The sequence below is a fragment of the Pavona decussata genome, unplaced genomic scaffold (assembly GCF_977016875.1).
Source record: "Pavona decussata unplaced genomic scaffold, jaPavDecu1.1 SCAFFOLD_161, whole genome shotgun sequence".
NCBI lineage: Eukaryota > Metazoa > Cnidaria > Anthozoa > Scleractinia > Agariciidae > Pavona > Pavona decussata.
In genome coordinates, this window is record NW_028145572.1 from 1418257 (window position 1) to 1435305 (window position 17049).

The window sequence follows — 17049 nt, forward strand, 5'->3', positions numbered from 1 at the left end:
GACCTGCGCGGTGCCAGTGTAAAAAGCCTTGTCATCGTGGGAGAAATGACGTCATCTAGTTTTGGGAACCAATCAAATCGAAGATTAGAATGTTGACAACAAATATGGCGGACGTTCCAGTGTAAAATCACGCGTTGAAAAATTCAAAGTATATTTCAGTTTATTTACTGCGAAGAGGGGCATTTTTCTGCCTCCTTTCTACCTGAAACGGACCAAAAATGCTCCTGTAGGAGGATGAATATTTTTGATGCCTCGGCAGCTCTAAAATTTGTCGCATTTATGGCGGCGTTGACCTCTGTGGACGGAAAGTTGGACGGCAGTAACAAAGCTAACGATTTGTCTACTCAGAGTAGCTCATGGTGAGGGGAAATAGTCATGTTTTTGAAACTATTATGACCTTTTTTCATTGTCTATGTTTTTATTGTAGTTCGCTTGTTGTCGTAAGTACGCTGGATGGCAAATTGAGTGCGTTGAATACACAGGAAAATGGCAAGCTCTTGTGGTCGCTTCCCGCTTTTCATGGTCCCCTGCTATCGTCCAGTCTCAGCTCAATTCAGGTGCTCCACACATATCCTACAAATAGTTTAATAAGCCTTATAGATCACATTTTCATATACTCAACCTCATAGCCAGGTTTTATGTTATTGTGCAGTGAATTGAATCGAAAGTAAGCGATAGGCGTAGTAAATTTCATTACGGAAGACTTTGTTGGGAATCCCCATTGAAGTTGTACCGGTAAAAGTTGAGGTCAGTTCATACAAAGCTAGGCAATGTTACTAACACATTATCCTTAAACTATCAATCCTGTAGTTACATTTGTCGCCCTATTTTGATTGTACACTGTATGTGTCATTGTAACAAAACAAAGTTTAAAGATTGATTTTTATATAGATCTGCATTGTGTTTGTTCAGATGGCGAAGCATGTGGGTCTGATCCCATCACTAGACGGTGGACTGTATCAAGTTAATGGAGACAAAGTGGAGGTACAGTCAGTAGCAGACACAAGATGTTTGAACATGTGTATGGAAACATGGTCAGAAAACTATGCAGCGGGGAAATTTGGCTGTGAAATCCAAATTGCCCAAATTTAGCTCTAATTTGGCAGACAGACTCATTATCATATACAAAACATAATCCTGTTTCTAATCTGTGATCTTGAGGCTTATATTGAAGAATTAGTGCATGAATGTTTCCTAAAAGATTTAAGATAATGAAAGTAATGAAAGCAATGAAAAAGTCATAAGCTAATATTATTTCTTGAAATTTCGATGCTGAGATAAAAAAATAAATACAGAACTGCACTGTGTGATTCTGGCATGATAATCAATCTGCGTGCCAAACTAGATCTCACTTTGACCAGCTTGAATGTTCCAGGTCTACAAATTTCGCCGTTCAATTTGATTTTGCAGCCCATTCCGTTTACTGCTGACACACTCCTTGGCTCATTCTACAAACTCCCAGATGGATCTATCTTAGTCGGTGGCAAGGAAGCCACCTCTTGTGGAATTAATCCTTATTCTGGAAAGGTAACAGCCATTAAATGTTTAATTAAATTTGTTTTAATGTCACTGTTCCGTTTAGAGTATCCAAACACACAAGCTTTAATGAAACGTAGAGTAATAAACTAAAGTAAGGACCACTAGACAGGTTTGGCATTAATTTGGGGGACACCGCTCGGCGATTGGCGTGACTGGCGACTTCTATTGCGTGACCATTTTAAAGCCTCACTTCTCTGGCACTTCCAGCTGCACCTAGGCCAACAACAACAAAACACAACAACGCACTGCAACAGCAGCACAGCTAGGCCAGCAGCGCCACTCCAAGAAGAGTATTGGCAGGTCGCAAAACTAGAGCGCTACGAGCTGCCATCTAGGCCAGCAACGCGCAAACCTAATTAACTGAATGACCTATCATGCCTCACCTATCTCACCAGCGCTGCTAGGTCGGACCGGAGTATTGGCAGGTCAATATTACCAACGCACTGCCACAACAACGCACTGCAACAGCAGCACAGCTAGGCCAGCAGCGCCACTCGAAGAAGAGTATTGGCAGGTCGCAAAACTAGAGCGCTACAAGCTGCCATCTAGGCCAGCAACGCGCAAACCTAATTAACTGAATGACCTATCATGCCTCACCTATCTCACCAGCGCTGCTAGGTCGGACCGGAGTATTGGCAGGTCAATATTACCAACGCACTGCCACAACAACGCACTGCAACAGCAGCACAGCTAGGCCAGCAGCACCACTCGAAGAAGAGTATTGGCAGGTCGCAAAACTAGAGCGCTACGAGCTGCCATCTAGGCCAGCAACGCGCAAACCTAATTAACTGAATGACCTATCATGCCTCACCTATCTCACCAGCGCTGCTAGGTCGGACCGGAGTATTGGCAGGTCAATATTACCAAAAGTCAAATGAACTAGAGAACTTAGCTTGGGGAAGTCGCTACGCAGACTTAACCGAAGCGCAAACGCCGATAGGCATCCCCAAGTTTATTTGTTATATTACAGATCAACCCCCACAGGGAGGGAGGGTACATTTTTTACAGCGTAACAGTAGATAAAACCGCGTCGTAACCAAGTGTGACTTAGAACCTTCTATCACACATTTAAAGCTAGACAGCGTTCAATGTCAGGGCCAATGGCCAGGGTTGTACTATGCTTATGATAGACTTAACATCATAGCAAACGAGACATGAATGCACCATTTACTGGTTTAGCCATACAGAAAAAGCGAACTAACTTGTCTCCAGACAATGTCGCAACATATTACAATGTGACTACTGACCAACGTGACAATGATACAGTGATAAGTTTAAAGTACAGTACGTAGAGATGCCCCCCAGGGCTAAGGGCGTCACATTCCATTAACTGCGTTTTACAATAAATTGTATTGTAAAACTTTCATAATAAGCAATCTTCTAAGTATTCATTGAAATAAAGAGATCTGAAAAATGAATTTGGGTAAAATATTAGGTTTACAGAAAGCAGAAAGCAGTTTGTATTACCAGCTGAACCGTATTATACTGTGCATTAAGTTCCAAAAAAATATCCGTTTTTCCTCATTGGAGGTGATTGGAAATGTGTAAAGCGGAGGATGGGGGTGGGTGGAGTCTCAAAAGGCACAGTTTAAATTTCTTGGGGGGGAGGTAGAGGGGGATTGGGAAAGAAGCTGTATGGGAGGGGTATGGATATTCATCTGGAACTATTTAATCTGGAAATATTTAATAGTTACTACTCCTTACCTGATGTGTATAATGACAATGTTGATGAAGTGTTAAAAAGGTTTGTTAATGTTTTTGAAAATGAAGAGTTTTGTTAAAATTTTGAGAAAGAACACTATATCAGCTTTTGAAGATGTGCAAAAAGTCTTCATAAACTTCTTAAAAAAACATTGTGTTGAGATGGTTCCTTATGGAGCCAGCTAGCTAGCTGACTCCATAAGGAAAGAACATGATCATAATCTATCATGACTTTTGACATGTTTAAGTCATTTTCAAAACTCTACAGTTGCCTGTCATAATATCAAGTTGCCGCCTATAAATGGTAATCCTGTGTTGTGTTTTTAGGTACGGTATATATGTTCTGCAGATGGCTGTCAATTGACAGAGACTGATGAACGTCATGTTCAAGACGGTGATGTTCTTGTGCTCAAACGAACTCAGCAAACAATCAGAGCTGTGGATCAGAGATCAGGATCAGAAAGGTGCCTGTTCAGATTACTTGATCAGTTTTGCGATTCTTGGACTGTCTATCACATTTCAAATTTTTTAGGGGTTGTTCACTTCTGAAATAAAAACTTAAACCATTCAGTTCTACAGTAAAGGTGGTGTAGGTTAACCTTAGTTTGTACGGCTAGTGTGTGATAGGTCTTACCTTCAATTTTTTCTCATTCAGATTTACATGTATTTTATTTCAGATGGAATTTTTCAGTTGGACAACATGATATTAGCTTCCTTGAAGCGATTTTAAGTGAGAATGATGATGGTCGTTGTTCAGTTGAAGATGAAGAAGCTTTTGTAGATTGGAATCTGCGTGTGTCCATTCCTAATGGCCTTGTAGCTGCAGTCCACTCGCATGGCTCTAAGGAAAGTGAAATGGTGTTGTGGAGTCACCAGTTTGACTCACCAATAGCAGCTGTTTGGCAGTTGAGTGGTGGTTTTATTCAGCCAGTAACTCTATTGTCAGAAGAAGTCATGCCAGAGCTGGCTGGTTCAACCTCACAGAAAACATTTCCTCAGGGACCAGTTATGTACATAGGTAAGATATTTTCAAGGAAAAATGTGATATTAAGAATCACTTGTAAGGAAGTTTCCTGATTGATAAGAGGAGGATAGGTGATTGTCAGGTAGTGTTTAGCTGGTTTTGAGTAGGAGCAAGGTGTTCTTTAGTAGCCACACCCCAGTCATTTATTTAGCTTTTGTCATATCATCGATAGGACAGACCTTGCTGCCCTCATGCTTTGTAAATAAAAGAAAGATTTTGCGTTACTTAAATAGGTACCAGTGAACAGTGTGAAAACATAGCAAAATGATGCCAAGGACTAGGTTTTCAGTCTAGGAGGGAAAAGTGATACCCCTGGTTAATCTACGACCAAAAAAAACAGACTGAAATGACCGCTTTGCAGACAAAAGAATAGGAATACCAATCATTTATTTAACATGGCAGCTAGTTTTCAGGTACCCCACAGACTAACCAGGTTTTTGGTTTAATATATCCCAGGAAAACATGAGGGTCAAGTGTACATTCAAACCTCGGAGCCTTTCAACCCAGCTCGTGACATGGCAGCTAAAATTGGTGATGTTAGTGGAAATGCTGTGGTGCCGAAGAGACCTCAGCAGATAACATGGAAGCCATATTTGACAAGCTCACCATCACGGACACCAACTGTCGTCACTAAAGATCTAGCTGTGTGGAATCCTCTGGAATATCCATTTGGTAGGCACTTAGTTACTCAGTATATGAAGATCGGCATGGAAAAGGTCCTAAGTGACTTTTGATGTAATGTCAAATTCTCCTTTTGTTTACCAAGCAAATACAAGGCAATTTGGAAGGAGAATCTAGCAATTTATCACTAGTCACTCAGGGCGTTTTTCCATGCACCTCTTCATATACTTTCTGTGGATATCCTAGGTTTGTAGTGCTGGAGAAATTTGAAGCTGAGATGGCTAAAATGATGGAATAGATTTATCAGGCTGTCTGACAAATATGTAACCTGGTAAAGTGTTGGGTGATTAAAGAATACAGTCATGTGTATTATTGGATTTGTTCTGAAATTTAATTATCAGTATTCCATTCAAACATAGCAGAAACACATTTGCTTTAACAGGCTCTATTCCATGGGGGAAATCTGCAGAATAAGCAATACCTGTCAAATTTTAAGAATACCCACTGATACATGCATGATGTCAAGTCTTTGTAGTTACATTATTTAATTTAAAACGACTTGTTTTAATTTTTTTTTAGACAATGGATATTACTTATATGGTGAGGTAATGCCCGTGATTCCACCTCATACTAGCAAAAAAGATAAAAAGCTGCTTCCTATAAATTCAGAAGACGTGGTTATTGGAGATGAGAACAACTCAGATTCAAAGACCACAGTGGCTCAGACTGATTCCTCAATATGGTGGTGAGTCACGTGAACATTGTTTTTTGTGAAAATTTTTAAAATCTCCTTGGTTACTTCATTTTATGAAAACCAAAGAATGTACTAGGTTCCTTAGCAAATTTTATGTGCCTCGATTGATGTGCTAGTGAAAATGATACATCAGCTGCAATTTTACAGCTGTAATAAATTGTTATTAATGTTGATTTTTTTCTTCACTTAAGGCATGGTACAGTATTTGTGACAGTTGCTGTTGCTGTTATGGTTCAGTTCTTGTTGCACTTCTTTGGTAGACCAAACAAGAAAAATGTAAGGCAATTTTCATGTACCTCATATAACAGCACTTAGTTAATATGTTGTTTTAATATCATTGTGCCATTAATACAAGTCTTATTTTGTCCCATAATCTTTTATATTACAGCATGAAGCCACAATGCAGTTACAGAGAATACCCTCAAACACATCAACAAGGACATCCACCACATCATTAGAGACAATTGTGGTAAAGCAAAGTGAATTATTTTTCTAAATATATAGTAAAAATAACATTATTTGGTAATAGAAGTTACAACTGCTCTTACAATGCTATTGTATGCTGTTGCTGCTTGACAAAGCTTTTGTTATCTTTTTCACATCCTGTGGGTTCTGTTTCAGCTGGCTTTTCAAATCCTGAAACTGTAGAATGAAAGAATCAGTTCTAACTGTCAAAAGTTGTCAAAAATGTTTTAAAAAAATTGTGAAGTGACAATGGCATAGCATGCTGCACTGAAAAAGTTTATTTCTGGAGTGAAAAATTACAGACGAGTACTGTTACTGTTGTCTGTAAAGATAATCCTTAAAAGAGCATTAGTTTGTAGTTATTAATCATGAAGTTCATCTTCCGCAATTGACAACTGTACACGTTACAACAATATTGCAGCCCAATTTGGTCCATGCATTGTCTTTCTTGATACGTACCTAGTTCTGTGCAACACCATTCAGCGTAAAACACAGACATTAAATTGACACATACCTGTAGGAGGTAATTTGTATGTACGTGTATCTGCAGAATGTTATTTGAGAAACTATATTCTTTACAATAATTTATTTATTTGATCAGACTTTTTTGTTTCAATAGGAGTCACCTTCTTTGCCAACCACACCAAGTACTATAACACTGTCAAACTCTTTTGTGTCAAGGTAAATGCAACCATTAATAAAAACTTGTATTTGTCTGGCTTTAAGCTGAATTGTTCTAAGCTGTTACAGTCATACCTTAATGTGTTTCCAGCTGTTTTAATTGTCAAACTCCACCAATTTTGAAATGCAAAAGTCCCTCCAATACTGAATACAAGCTCTCCCTGAAAATAGGTCTGTGAAAAGTCCTTTTCAGGGATGTTGCTAAGATCTGGCTACCAGTTAATTTCATAGTCTGAAAGGGAATCTTATCACTGGCTTGAAGTTCAACAGGGTCCAGTTGTTCAAAGGCCGGATAACTTTATCCAGTGGTTAAGTCGCTATCCGTCAGTTCCAATTTGTGCAAAGATTTCAGTATTTCCTCTTGTGCAAGCGAATATGCACACTCTTACCACAGTTAAGTTTGGGAGTGTACGAAAACCTTGGAAAAGGTTTTACGTGAAGTGTATTTTAGACCCTGAATAGTGCCTTATCCAGCGAATAAAGTTATCCGGCCTTTGAACAACTGGGGCCAGAACACAAACACTTGAGGCTAATTTTAAAGGTGCACAATCCAGTTGAGCTGGCTGGGCTTATTAATGATCCTGCTTGCTAGTTTTTCTTAGCTACATCCCTGCCTTTGAACACTGATATACATGTAAGCCCAGGGATTATATTTAAAATTTTACAGTGACCATTATTTTTGTTTTTGTGGCAGATATTTAACTGACTTTGAACATGAGCTGTGTCTTGGAAAAGGTGGCTTTGGTCTCGTCTTCCAGGCAAAGAACAAATTAGATGACTGTCAATATGCCATCAAAAGGATCCGCTTACCCAACTGGTATGAGTTCCTGTCTTGCTTACAGTGAAAAACTGATGAACTGCAGGCGACATACATCTGATTTCCTTGTCCTACATAGACCAAGATTTTTATCAAACATTAATCATGTGTTTTGATTTGGACAGCACTTGATGTGTACTTGTATTTCATTTACAGATTGGGTAGAAATGTTTTTTGGTATTTGTTTGAAAAGCACTTTTTTTTAGTTGATTAAAAGATTTAAAAGATGTGAGATGTACTTGGTGATCTCCCAGACCAAATCATTGTTAGTCACAGAAAGCAAATCATATACATGTGAAAAACACTGTTTTGTACTCAGCGTAAAACTGGATGCTTGGACACTTGCAGTGAATTCTGTTTGGACAACATGATAGATTGTTTGAGGAAGCATGGCTTGACCTGTCTTAAGGCATTCTTAATAGCACCCTTGTAAACATTATTCAAATTGGAGATTTTTTAGTGTACATATTGGTTACAGAAGACATCTTTTTTCTTAGTGATGAAGCATTAGAAAAAGTGAAGAGGGAAGTAAAAGCATTAGCAAAGCTTGAGCATCCGGGCATTGTGCGTTATTACAACTCATGGTTTGAAGCGCCACCTGTTGGATGGCAAGATGAGCTTGACGCTAAATTGTATGAACAAGGGTAGGTATTGAACATTGTGGCATTTAATAGTTATATTTATTAATAAATGCTTTTTGAAAATTCATAGTTTGTAGACCTTGACACACACACCAGTCTCGGATACTATTGTTGCTTTGCAACTGCCTTTCAACAACTTGAGCTGAAGTCATCTGGATAAGAGTGAATATGCCTATCAGATTACCAGTTAAATGAGTTGACATAATCATGGTAAAGAAAAGATGGTTTATCAAGCAGTCATTTCTTGTTAATTCCTATCTTTACACATGTCAAACTCCATCTTATGGTTGGTTTTCCAAAGCAACTTTCCTAACTAACAGCATTCTCAATGTCCAAGTGAAATAGAGTAAATTAATGACTTGTATTCAAGAAGGCCTATAACACTGATCATTGGAAATTTGTTTGTAAATAAAAAATGTAGGTCATTTTGTGGATTGCCATCAGACGTTCCCTCACTTGGCTCAGGGATTGTAATGAATCCAACATCTACTGATGAACTCTACAAGCTAAATGGTAAGGCTAACACTGTTATGTTAAAGGAATGCGTTGCCCATACGAGACAGCAAACTTAACAACTAATGCTAAGTGTTTTCTTATTAATTTTGATATCTGAAGCCAACATACACTGTAATTCCCTTTGATTCTAATTTTTGCTACTACGGCTTTAAGTGCAATTCCTTACCCTCCATTTAAAATGCTACGTCTACTTTGTTTGTTGAAATTCTTAAAGGGATTAGGTGCCCTTTGATGTTCATGATAAAATTGTGGGGAAAACTTAAAAATGACTAGTAACATCCTACCTTACTCTCTGAGAAGAACAATTCTAGCTATTTCCACTGTGGTAAGTAATATATCAAACACGAGAGGGTGTGTTTCATCAGACATCCAAACACTGAGAAGTAGGTTGAAAAAATGAGGTGCAGCCGAGTTTTTTTTTAAACGACTTCAAGGTGTTTGGAAATCTGATGAAACGCACTTTCGAGTGTTTGTGTGGCTTCTTAAATGATCAATAATTCTTACAGAAATTCAAGGCTAAAGTTGGCAAAATTTTATGGTAAATATTAGGATCACATATATTTGCAGCTGCAATTGAAGAGCTCAGTGCATAACCAACCTACAGTACATTTTACATGTAGACAGCTTTTTGTTGTTTTAGTTCAGATTCAAGTTATTTACCCCAAAACCTTTGCACCACACAGGTGTACAGCAGGACAAGGGTGGTAGAAGAAGGAAAAAGACAAATTCTAGCAGCCGATCCAGACATTCTTCACGTAATTCTATTTTGGATGATGATTGTGCTGATGATAGAATAAATGGAGAGACAATTGATATCCATCAGTTAGAAAATGAAGCATTTTTGGAGGGGCATGAAGTCAGTGATTCATTTAGCATAGAATTTGCCTCATCAAGCAACAAAGGGTTGACATTTTCCAAAAACGGATTTCACAGTGACATCATTGAAGACAGCGCATCTCACAGTATAGTCTTCAGACATTCAGATGCAAGTGAAACTCAGGTTGGTCTTCGTGTAGTCTGTAGTGTTGTTTACTTAGACAATGTTTTGTTGACAGTTTACTGCTGCACTGAAAATGAGTTTTTACCAAGTCTGTACTAGAAACCTTGGCAACCTTCCTTGCATTATATTTCTTTAGGCAAGGCTGTTTGATTTCCTTTCTACAGACTGTATTTGTCTCTAGTGACTAAAGTTGTGCATAAGGTATTTAATAAGTGACTTATTGACAAAACCCAACAAGATATGATGGGTTGGGCGTGGGATTCTCATGCCAGCAGGTTAACATTTCTTCCATAGTTTTTTCAGTATTGGGAGGTTAGTAAATATTTATGTTATGTTCTTTAATTTTTCGTTAGGATGTAAGCAGCATGGGCTCCTTGTCAGCTGAGAGTGTTGAAGATTCAAATTCCAAGGAGACCAGTTCTTCAGAAGAAATGCATTTAACTTCCTCACATCACTCCTTACTTTCAAGTATGTGGAATAGTGAATTACGTGAAAGCAGTCTCTAAATCCTCTGCAGAGGCTCCTTCATAAAAACAGAGCAAAAAGTAGCTCTCCTCATTTTTTCACTCTCTCCAGTCCCTTATTTGTCTTTGCTTGACCCCTGTGCTCCTCCTTATTTGTTTCTGCTTTAGCACAAAAAAGGCCTTTGTGGAGGAAAGAGGTGAAAGGTCATTCATTTGGTGATGTTATTATGTTTTCTTAAACAAGAAACTGTTCAAGCTACATTTTCTCTCTTGAGCTCCAACTACAAGTCATATTTACCACCCCCACCCCCGCCTCCCAAAAATGTAGATCTTTATAGTTAAGTTAAAAATGCATGTGACATTGCATATGCTAATCGTGTTAAAATTTCTTTTCATTTTAGGAGAAAAACACAAATGTCAGAATAAACACTGCAATATAGACACAGTGTCAGCCCCCCTGTACCTGTTTATTCAGATGCAGTTGTGTCAGCGTGAAAGCTTAAAGGACTGGTTGAAAGCTAATCATGAAAGAAACCATCTCTTCTGTCTAAAAGTGTTTGAACAGGTGATTGAGAATTTCTGTTTTATATATTATGCTACATGCCAATTTATGAAAGCTTTTTTAAATACTTGCTTTCACTCTACATTTGCAACAATTTAACATAAATATTTTTCTTAAATGAAAAATTTCTTGAAACATTGTAATTTCATCCCTTAATTAAATGACTGTATTTGGTGATCACTCAGATTCTTTGTGCTGTTGAGTACTTTCATGGCAGAGGACTTATGCATAGAGATTTAAAGGTAACTAACTCTTTGTAGTATTTGAGATTTACTCTCCCAAATTTCCATTCTTTTAAATTGCCACAACCAATTCCTATAGCTTAATGCCTGATACCTTTGTTTTATCTTTTCTGCTGCAGCCATCCAATATTTTCTTTTCTTTGGATGGATCAGTGAAAGTTGGCGACTTTGGACTGGTGACAGCTCACACATCAGAAAATAACATGGACACCCCTCTGAAAGGTACATTACTGATATCCACTAAGACATGAGATGAGCAAACCACAAGCTATGAAACCTGGAATCAACCTTGTAGTTTGATCTCTCTCGTATTTACATGTAGTTTCATACTATTAAAATGTCAAGTAAAATGGCTGTGTCCAGATTTTTTTCCTGTAAAGTTATGTTAAAGTTTTCCACTAAAACTATATTTTAATTCTACAACTTAGTAAAGAACCATACCCAGCACTGTTCAAAGTGAAAAATATGAAAGTTCCAAAAGTCAAGAATTGTTAATCTTGCATGAAGAGTTTGCTTGCATGTTAATTTTCTGTGGTATTGCATTTTCCTACATGTAGTTAATTGTTCTCATAAATATAGATCTGTATTATACTTTATATCTGATATAATTTTTATTTGTTTTTTTCCTATAAAGGTGCTTTAATTGATGACATAAACCATACCGGTCAAGTTGGAACTCAGTTATACATGAGTCCAGAACAGGTAGTTATGAAGAAGAATTTGTCTTTTAGCCTTCAAAGAGCATTTTTTTTCTACCAGTTAAGCATAAAGCTACTTGCTTTTCATCACTCTGTACTTTAAGACAACAATATTTTCTATAAAATACTTATGGCAATTATTGATATTTTTTCTAAAAGTTTAATTCCATTCAATAATCACTTCCTGAACACTAAATATAGCACTGGGAAATGTTACAATTAAATGAGTGCAGTTTGTTGCTTATTCAAATTTTCTCACAGACTTTGACAATAACATGTAACTGTCTGGAAAATATAGGGAACCTTGCAATGCAGCTACTGCCATTCTCTCATTAGACGAAACACCTCACTTGGCACATAATCAGGCACCAGTTTTGGGATGATTCCAGTTGTTCACCTGATTTTGATTTTGAGTGAATATATGAATAAATATTATCTTTGAATTCCAGATGGAGGGGAAAGCATATTCACACAAAGTAGACATGTTTTCACTTGGGCTCATCTTTTTTGAATTATTTTGTCCATTTGGGACCCAAATGGAAAGAATAAAGGTAAGATGAGTAGTAGTTCTGTTACTTGGTGTATGATGAGTGCTACATTTGTACATTGTTTGTTAGAGTTGTGCAGGTGAAGAAGCATTACATGGGTTTTTGTGCTAGCTTGACAATCGGACAGAAAGCAAGGTCCAAAGAGAGATTTTAAGAACGAAAAGAAGGAAAGAGAAATTATTGTACATCCAGCTCCCCTTCCTAGTCCCTCCACCTCATCCAATGGACATGGAAATGATCATTCCTGTATTTCAGAGCTTTTACTTTATCTCAGCTCACTGATCTGTTCAATACAGTGTATTTATAGGTTGCTTATAAATAAATATGTTGTGTTGGGAAATTTCAATGAATGATCTCTGATTTATTACCTTTTAGGTCATGTGTGGTGTTAAACAGAGAGTTATTCCAGGTGATTTTGAAGCAAAGATGCCACTGCAGGTATATTATAGATTATAATATTGTCAGCATGTTCTATTTCCTTTAGACATTTAACCCTCTCCTTTAAAGTCCACGTCCTAATTCCTTTTAAAAATAAATGTTCGCAACACATTTGAAAGATGGGTATTTTCTGGATTACCAAGTGATATTCACACAATCTTCAAGTGCCATGGGCAAACCCCTCGGTGATTATTCATTCCGTGTCTTTGTGTGCTAGCAAATGGGAAATACCTGGTATGAAATTGGAATGCCTCATTCTTATCACTCAAAATCAAAACAACAAACAAATCAGAGCTGTCATAAAGATTTAAGCCACTTGTTGCATTGAGCAGCTTCCCACCTGTTGCTTTGAAAGTTAAATTATAACCTGTAAGGTCCCGTCAAAGGTATTCATCTGTAACAAGTTTTAAAGGTGGCAGCTCTTAATTACAGATCTACAAATACTGTAAAAGATCTTTGATATCTGTTTATTAAAGAGAAAGAATGAACTTCTTGGCTCATTCTCTTTCAGTCAGAACTGGTGCGATGGCTTTTGTTAGCCACTCCCAAGGCAAGACCAAATGCAACAGAAGTTAGGAACAGTGACATTCTGTTGCAAATCAGGCAGAGAGCGCACGAAAACTCCATTCACCATAAATGATGAAAAGTGTTAACACTTCAGTTTCTTAAAAATAGCTATGGAGGGTTGCATACGATGGCATAACAGTTTTATTAATGTATTGAAATTTCATAGCACTAGATGGGTTTAACCTAGAGCCACTTGAGCATTGATCTCTTGTAGAGTATATTTAATATACTGTTGGCCCTAAGTTTTTTTGTAAACTGTAGAGCTGTCAGTATTTTGATGTTGAAGAGAAATGTAATTTTTATAAATTTTGGATCAATCTTAATTAAGGATAATGAATGGGCTCTGGTTGTGAGTCCGTTTTTAGGGTATAGAAGTATAAGAGGTCGACATTTTTTTTACTAGGAATTAGTTACGTATACTAGTAAAGCCGAAAGGGGTATTGTGAACTTTACAAGGTAGAATTCCCTTGTGTAGTTCACTCTTCTCTACAAAAAAAAAAAAAGCGATGGTGCGTATTTTTATATTGTAAACCAAGGAATGTAGATAGTACTGTACATAAAACATGTATTATTATTTATTGCAAAATGGAATAAAAAGTTTACAAAATTTAATCTTTTGATATCTCTCACGAAAGCCTCATAAACTGCATTGCAATTAACATTATAGTGAGAAATTTGCCTTAGCAAGCATTTAATTAATGTCTGAGCTACAGCCAGGCTGAAATTGTGGTTTGGGGAACCATTGAAAATCTCAAACGATAGTTTTGGTGGCCTGTCAACTGTCCTCCCTTGATAAGGTTTCCATCGCCTTGATACAGTTTTCACACTGCTCCACAGTATTGTTTAGTGTATCCACCATTTCTGGACTGAACATGGTAACAACATCAACGTTAAGTAGATGGCAACGAACTGTTGAACAAACCACACACAAATAAATGGTCAATTCAAAGTTTATGATGCGGTGGTTCAAGTTGGTTTTCCCTTATGTTCAACTGTTTGCACTAACCACTTGCTTTTGTTACTGTTTCCTTGATGGCTGTCAGAGTCTTTTCAATCTCTCCCATTCTCGTAATCATATTTTCATAAGACTCAGGACACCCTAAAATAACAAAAAAAACAACATTTTTTGTTTTTGTTTTACTGAAATAAGATGTCTGCACGAAGGTTAGATTAATAACTTTTTAAAGTGGAGAGGTGTACAATATTAGCATACTGTATAACTTAGCTAACCACCGAACAATCTCTCTTATGGTCTACAGAAGGTCTACTAATCCCACCCCTCCCCCCCCCCCCCCCCCCGTAGTTCTTTCCCGAGGCTGGTTTGCAATCTGTCCACACGGTTATATGTAAGCACGAAATTCTTAGGATACCACAGCCTTCTAGTCTTGTACGTACACATTCACTTGCTTTGGACTAGTGACTCACCAGAGTTGACAGTGGCCTGGTTTTGTTCTTCATTGTTCACGGAGATCTACGGTATGCAAATACAGAACACTCAAGTTGAGAACTGATTCAACCTACGTTAAGTTGAAAGTTTTTTTTCAAACTTGTTATTTTAAAATGCTTTAGGATATTCTTGGGAAAATTTAACCGAACACTGGAAATTATCCACGGCGTGTTAAATATTATTTTGACATGTTGATGTCTTCAGTCATGCAAAAATCCAAGCCATATTTCGTCATATTGGAATTTTTTTTTTTGCCCCGTTTTCAATTAAGCTTTCTTTAAAGAAATTGTTCCTTAAAGGCTCAGAAAGCAAGAGAAAATAACTGTCCTCTGTGTCAGCTTTATTTTGTATTTAAACGCAGGCCAATTCCGGAAAAAAGGAATTCCCCTGGTGCTGCGTCGGTGGGGCTGTTGAAACGAATGTTTGATTTTATCAACAGTGCTGATGTCGGGGTAATTTGACCACGATAAAGAGATTCGAGTGCTCACGTTTCGAGCGTTTAATAGCCCTTCGTGGCTAATGATGGAAACGTCAGCACTCGAATCTCTTAAAAATTATCTCGAAATCAACTCTCTTGTGTCTTGTCGACTCTTGATAAAACCCAAAATTTGTTTCAATTCTTGAAAGGCAGCTAGTCACAGGTGATAATAAATAAGAGGGAAATATGCTCTCAAGGTCGGCTTTAGCTCGGTGTAAGAACCTGACAGTTTTTCTTTGTGTTGTAGGTTATTGTTTTCCTTCTCTGGTTCAGTTTGACGTTTTTGTTTCCTTTGTTTTACGTCAGCTGTGAGTTTTAAAGGTACTTACGCCGCGGGTAAAGCCTCAAGGCGTATTTTATCCAGTAATCAATGTTTTTCTTCCGTAGTTTTGTTTCTGAATACACTATATTTTAACATTTACAAATTGCTTACATGCCAGGATGTCTTCGCCGGCGGTGATCCACTGGCGTTATTGAAGGCGTTTGAAGTGGCACTAAAAGGAATAAATATTTACTTTGCGACTACACGTATTGCCATCAAATTTAACATTTTTTCCTTAGCTCGACTATTTTTCTATCTCTTCTATCATATAATTTTATTTTTGAAAATTTTGTTTATCTTAAGTATTAACACCCATTCATACACAGCCAGACATGATGTTAGGTAATAACGTCAGACGGTTTATCAGGTGTAATTTCCGTCGACTAATTTTTATGCAAAACATCTGAAAATTGTCACCGCAAATGACGAAAGCAAACAAAGTTCTAAGAACTATTCTTTTTATCAGTTGAATATTTCATTTTTGTCGTTTGGGTAGAACATAACGCTATTTTTTCTGAATAGTTAATTTAAGTTGACTTTATTTACATAATGTATTAAAACATTACCACAAGTTTTCTTCACGATGGATTTGTTCGCGGCGGAAATCTGTTCCGTTTCGAGCATCTTGAGTAGGAAACTGAAAAAGGAAATCTCAATTCACTTTCCTTGCTAAAAACTGCGTAAGTCGGACTGTAAATGAATTCAATCGAAATTTTCAAAATGTGTGAACATACTGAGCTTTAAAATATTCAGAAACAACCTGCTCTATAGATTGTGAATATTTAATGAGAAGGCTTAAAACTTGCCAGAATTTTTATCGTTTTTCATCTTTGAAGAGCCTGTCTATCTGTTTTTTCATCGAACTGAATATTCATTACACGAGAAAATCTTGCCGCTTGTTTTCGTACATTAGGTTGGGATGCAACAATGCAGCATAAAAACTTTGTACGGACAAGATAAAAACGTTGGTTTTAAAGTATAATGCGTTCAAAATACAGCACAGTAACCTATTTTATTTTTTAAAATGTTAGGCAATTCATACTTTCAAGTATTTTCGTTTGATGAAACGATGTTAAAAGACTCGTGTTTAAGCTTATATTGCTGCAATCGGCTGTACGCGATGTTTATTCTAGTCTTCATCCAGTACAGGTTATTTCCAAGAATGTAGCAAGAGCAACAATAGGATTAGGTTTTAGCCCTAAAGATAGAAAAGAGCTGTGTACCTGTGAACAGACACCTGTGCCTGGTGGCCCGTAGTTCTCGCCGCTGTCATCCGCTTGCATATTTAGCGTATATAAAATAAGCTATTGTCGCTGAGACGAGGATTACCAGAATAATTGTTGAAGCCAACAGTAGCTTTAGATGTCTCGGAAGTGGACGAGAAAGTTGATGAACAATTATTTGTGTTTGTACTCTTTTTCTTGAACATTCACCCTCCTCTATCAACGTTTCGGCCGTTTCGGTCATCGTTAACACTCAGCTTGTCGCGCGCGTTGCAAGCGCGGGAAAAAATAGTGTGATAAA

The 17049-nt window shown here is 37.4% G+C and overlaps 2 protein-coding genes across 2 annotated transcripts; one reads left to right on the plus strand and one right to left on the minus strand.

Annotated features, from left to right (window-relative positions):
- The first annotated feature begins 84 nt into the window (after window positions 1-84).
- Window positions 85-13890, plus strand: LOC146464651 (eukaryotic translation initiation factor 2-alpha kinase 3-like). Its single transcript, XM_085129428.1, has 23 exons — window positions 85-359; window positions 428-557; window positions 913-984; window positions 1411-1527; window positions 3568-3704; window positions 3918-4258; window positions 4721-4936; window positions 5465-5630; window positions 5831-5915; window positions 6028-6108; window positions 6724-6785; window positions 7480-7602; window positions 8100-8246; window positions 8665-8756; window positions 9443-9759; window positions 10113-10227; window positions 10625-10788; window positions 10971-11027; window positions 11147-11249; window positions 11662-11729; window positions 12175-12276; window positions 12649-12711; window positions 13223-13890. The coding sequence occupies exons 1-23, from the start codon at window positions 235-237 to the stop codon at window positions 13349-13351; spliced, it is 3012 nt and encodes a 1003-aa protein (XP_084985554.1). The 5' UTR covers window positions 85-234; the 3' UTR covers window positions 13352-13890.
- Window positions 13832-17018, minus strand: LOC146464652 (uncharacterized). The gene is made up of 6 exons (XM_085129483.1): window positions 16749-17018; window positions 16092-16162; window positions 15637-15697; window positions 14704-14749; window positions 14285-14377; window positions 13832-14187 (listed from the first exon to the last, which is right to left on the minus strand). Exons 1-6 carry the CDS (start codon window positions 16806-16808, stop codon window positions 14054-14056), a joined length of 465 nt encoding a protein of 154 aa, XP_084985609.1. The 5' UTR covers window positions 16809-17018; the 3' UTR covers window positions 13832-14053.
- Window positions 17019-17049: the final 31 nt, after the last annotated feature.

What these genes read in the sequence shown, in the direction of transcription:
- LOC146464651 (XM_085129428.1), top strand. Translation starts at nt 235, where the DNA reads ATGAATATTTTTGATGCCTCGGCAGCTCTAAAATTTGTCGCATTTATG. An exon ending in CAGATGCAAGTGAAACTCAG is followed by an intron (nt 9,760 to 10,112) that starts GTTGGTCTTCGT and finishes ATTTTTCGTTAG; the next exon opens with GATGTAAGCAGCATGGGCTC. An exon ending in GTCTAAAAGTGTTTGAACAG is followed by an intron (nt 10,789 to 10,970) that starts GTGATTGAGAAT and finishes GTGATCACTCAG; the next exon opens with ATTCTTTGTGCTGTTGAGTA.
- LOC146464652 (XM_085129483.1), bottom strand. Translation starts at nt 16,808, where the DNA reads ATGCAAGCGGATGACAGCGGCGAGAACTACGGGCCACCAGGCACAGGT. An exon ending in CATCGTGAAGAAAACTTGTG is followed by an intron (nt 15,698 to 16,091) that starts GTAATGTTTTAA and finishes TATTCCTTTTAG; the next exon opens with TGCCACTTCAAACGCCTTCA. An exon ending in AACAGTAACAAAAGCAAGTG is followed by an intron (nt 14,188 to 14,284) that starts GTTAGTGCAAAC and finishes TTTGTTCAACAG; the next exon opens with TTCGTTGCCATCTACTTAAC.